Source organism: Homalodisca vitripennis, chromosome X (genome assembly GCF_021130785.1).
Source record: "Homalodisca vitripennis isolate AUS2020 chromosome X, UT_GWSS_2.1, whole genome shotgun sequence".
Classification (NCBI taxonomy): domain Eukaryota; kingdom Metazoa; phylum Arthropoda; class Insecta; order Hemiptera; family Cicadellidae; genus Homalodisca; species Homalodisca vitripennis.
This window is the reverse complement of record NC_060215.1, coordinates 88,958,744-88,962,899: the sequence shown is the minus strand read 5'-3', so window position 1 is coordinate 88,962,899 and position 4,156 is coordinate 88,958,744. Positions and strand designations below refer to the sequence as shown.

The 4,156-nt window shown below is 35.9% G+C and overlaps 1 protein-coding gene across 1 annotated transcript; it reads left to right on the top strand.

Annotated features, from left to right (window-relative positions):
• The first annotated feature begins 266 nt into the window (after positions 1–266).
• LOC124369514 lies at positions 267–3,820 on the top strand. The gene is made up of 2 exons (XM_046827530.1): positions 267–989; positions 3,797–3,820. Exons 1-2 carry the CDS (start codon positions 267–269, stop codon positions 3,818–3,820), a joined length of 747 nt encoding a protein of 248 aa, XP_046683486.1.
• Positions 3,821–4,156: the final 336 nt, after the last annotated feature.

Here is a 4,156-nt window from a genome sequence, read left to right as displayed (position 1 = left end):
ATCCTAACATACCTTGCAACAAAAATAATCAAACTGTTAGTACTATTAGACCCATCACACCTGATAAATTATGTAATTTTATTAACCATCTCCAAACGATTAACTGGGAGTTTGTGGTAGACTCTGTCAAGGACGCTGAAACAAGGTTTAATGACTTCTTTCAGGTTTTTATGAATGGTTTTCAATTTTGTTTTCCGGAAGTGACTCTTAGGACTCGGAAAAATAGGCCTACTAGACCTAAATGGTTCACCCCTGAACTCAAAGTGATGCGGGAGAGACTAATGTCTTACCGGGACTTTGCTAAGTCAACAGGAAGCTTGGATGCTAAGAAAGTCTATAGCGCTGCTAGAAAAACGTATCAGTATGAAATAAGACAAGCTAAACTGAAGACAAATGCTGCTTATATTGAGGGTGCTGCGAACAAGTGCTCTGCTGCCTGGAAGGTAATTAGGCAGGAAAAGTTGGGTACAAATATAACGAAGGTTTCGGTTACACCGGATAAATTTAATGATTATTTCCTCAGTGTTGCGGAAGAGGCTCTCAAGAATGTTCAGGCTGCTCCCTTCAATCCGATAGACATGGCCAGAAGAGCTAATGCTCCAGTGGAAGACATGAGGTGGACACCTATAACGGTGGACCAGATTCTGCACACGGTTGGGCGGATGAAGGAAAGTAAAAGCAAGGACATTTATTCGTTATCAAACAGCCTTATAAAATCAGTGGTTGGGTATATCTTGCTGCCTTTGATGGCCTGCTTCAATGCATGTTTAAATGAAGGTGTCTTTCCCGGAAAGTTAAAGGTTGCTCGGGTCACCCCAATTTTTAAGAAGGGAGATAGGTCACTGCCGGAGAGCTACAGGCCTGTTTCTAATGTTCCCATTTTTGGGAAGGTTTTTGAATCTCTTATTAAGTGTCAACTTCAAAGGTTTCTCGAGGAGGGTGGATTGATCTCGGATGCCCAGTATGGCTTTAGGAAGGGCCTTTCCACGGTGAGTGCAGTCTCTCACTTGGTTAGTGGCGTACTGGATGGCTTTGAGCATAGGTTAAATACGGGGGTAACACTCTGTGACCTCAGTAAGGCCTTTGACTGTGTATCACATATTATATTGCTTGAAAAATTAAGGCACTACGGTATAAATCACAATAATTTGGAACTGTTCAGGTCTTATTTGGGAGGACGAGAGCAGATTGTCACAGTAAATGGTCATAGATCTCGGGTGGGCGCTGTTGTGCACGGAGTACCACAGGGATCCGTTCTTGGGCCATTACTCTTTCTTGTAATGGTAAACGACTTATCTTGTAACATCAACTCTGATGTAATTTGTTACGCTGATGACACCAGTCTGATTGATGTTAATGCTGATATACATGACTTAGTCGTATCGATGCAGGACTCACTTGACTCAGTTTCTAGTTGGTTCCGAGCCAACCTTTTTATGCTTAACATGAATAAAACACAACAAATTATATTTAGCTTGAGTGGTGTAGATATTTTTAGAGATAGTGTTAACCTACTAGGCATAACCTTAGATAGTAAGTTAGTTTGGCATGATCATGTACATATTTTAAGTAGTAAGCTATCTAGAGTAATATATCTCTTAAGAAAACTAAGGGACTGCGTCCCCATTGAATATGTTAAGACAGCATATTTTGCTTTTTTTCAAAGCTTAATCCAGTATGGGCTCAGTCTATGGGGAGGCAGTTCTGGTGTAAATAGTGTTTTAATACTGCAAAAGAAAGCTCTTAGAATAATATGCAAAGTTAACTCATGTGCTAGCTGTAGACCATTGTTTAAAACCCAGAATATCATGACTGTGGTTAATCTGTATATTTTTAATGTTATTATGAATATTAAAGAGAATTATGAGAGCTTAATATTAAGAAGTGATGTCCATAGGCATGACACTAGGAATAAAAGTCTTGTTGATATTCCATACAAAAGGCTCACTAAATCTAAATCTAATCTGCATTACCAAGGTATTGTATTTTTTAATAAACTTCCAGGCTCAGCTCGGACCTTGAAGGCAACCAAATTTAAAAACAAACTGACTGCTTTCCTTTTGGCAAACCCTTTCTACAGTCAAAGTGAGTTTCTTGCCTTATCTCAGAGTGACTTTAACCATTACTTCTAATGCATGGAGTGCTCACTTTTAGTATTTATTAATCCTGCATGGTTTGTACATAGCCTTTGGTTTTTAGTTTTAGCCATGATTGTTCTTTTAGCCTCTACTGACTAAACCTATTACATGTATGCTACTTGTTAAACGGTTAATAAAGTTGTCTATTGTCTATTGTCTATTGTCTATTAATTACTCTAATTCATGCCACATGAGTTATCTTAATCTTCTTGAAAGATTAAACAATACAAATATCTGTACATTGCTTATGGACAATAAACAATGCTTATTATGTATCTTTATTGATTTAATATTACTTTATTGTTCATATTAAGTGCCTTAAGTGTAAAAAATAAATAATAAACCTAACTGTAGTAAAATATTTACTTACAATATGTAAATTTTTGTTACTTCATATTTTAAAGTAGTATTTAATATTTAGTTTGGTTACGTTGTTTAGTTGTAATATAATGCAACAGAAACTGCATTGCATTAGTTCCTATTAATGGGAACTAAATTTAGAAGACGACAGCAGTTATAATGTTCAGTAAAGTTAAATAATTATATTCTATCTGTAACTTTAAATACATAAATAAGAGCTAATAGTTCCTGATTTTATAAAGATCTTGTTGTCAAATATTTTAAAAGTTAGTCTACGTAATTTTCACTCCAACAGTTATGAAATATATGCAAAAGCCGGGGTAAAGCACTTTGATAATATATCACTGTAATATTATATAATTTAATGTAAAATATGCATCCTTGGAATATATAATTTTAAAATCAAATGTTTCCTCAAATAGTTAAATGCTAATATGTTCTTACTCGGGTTAAAAGTGGTTTAAGTGAAGAGCACTTGGCAATAATTCAAAGCAATTGCAAATATTAATCAAAGGTCTAGCCGAGGGGTCGGGCGAGCAGAGATGAAAAGGCTTTTGTGTTTAAAAAGACTCATTAAAAACCTTTGTATATTCTGATTATATAAATACTTATTCGTAGAAACTCTTCAATTTAATGAAGAGCCAATTTGCATTATATAGCAACGCAGCCTAGGTTGTTTATCAAATCAATAGACAAATTTATCATGAGTAGGAATCAGTGGCCAGTAGAAGTAATTGTGTCGATTGAGGGAGGTATTTAGTCTAAATGGGAAGATAGGAAAATAGGTATTTAAATAAATAAATAAAATATTTTTGCGGGTCATAACTGTTAGCTTGACATTGACACACTTAAGTCAAATATAAGACAATAAGTTATATCAGTGTTAGTCAACAAGATAAAGGCACTTCAAGTTGCTAATTTTCTGTTAGTAGTTACAGTACCTCTGAGTAACAGTCTAGCTACCAGAGTGACATTCAGAATAGGTAAGTGTGGGGGGGGGGGGTTGGAGCTGCCTGCAGAGATCCCGTGGTACAGCCTCCATGAGAGAAGATAAAGGGCACAATCTCAGCATGTCATTTTGAGAGATGGGGAGGCTAGCTCTCTTCCAACCTCTAATGGTCACAGCGGGCAATGGAAGTATCTGACATACATTTAGGTTTCCTAAATTCTTTAACTCAAGTGACTTTAATAAACCGTTTAACATTTTTTTAGAAGACAAACGACAAGTTTTTTGGTACAAATTTAAATATGCCTGACATGCTCGACTAGAAACATAAGACTCTCTTGTGTCATTGCAGGGTGCAGACAGGTTTTCCTCTTGACCTCATTACAGAGAGAGCTGATGACCCTTCCCTCTAATGATCGCTTTGCTGCCAGAATCTGTCTCCATGAATCTCCATGAGCATCTACATCAGTTTATACTTTTCATATATTTTTTATGTAAGCGGATCCACTAAATATGTTGTCAATGTTTGTAACTGAATAATTTTGACCTTATCTTTGGAAATATTGTGACTAGGGGCTCAGGAATTTCATATAAATTTAATATTGTCAGGAAAGTACTTTGAGATAATAAGATAATTTGCTAGTTTGGCTGTACAAAAGGCACAACCAGAACTGTGTAAAGAAAAGTATTGAAACTTTTGAGGTAGAAGAGA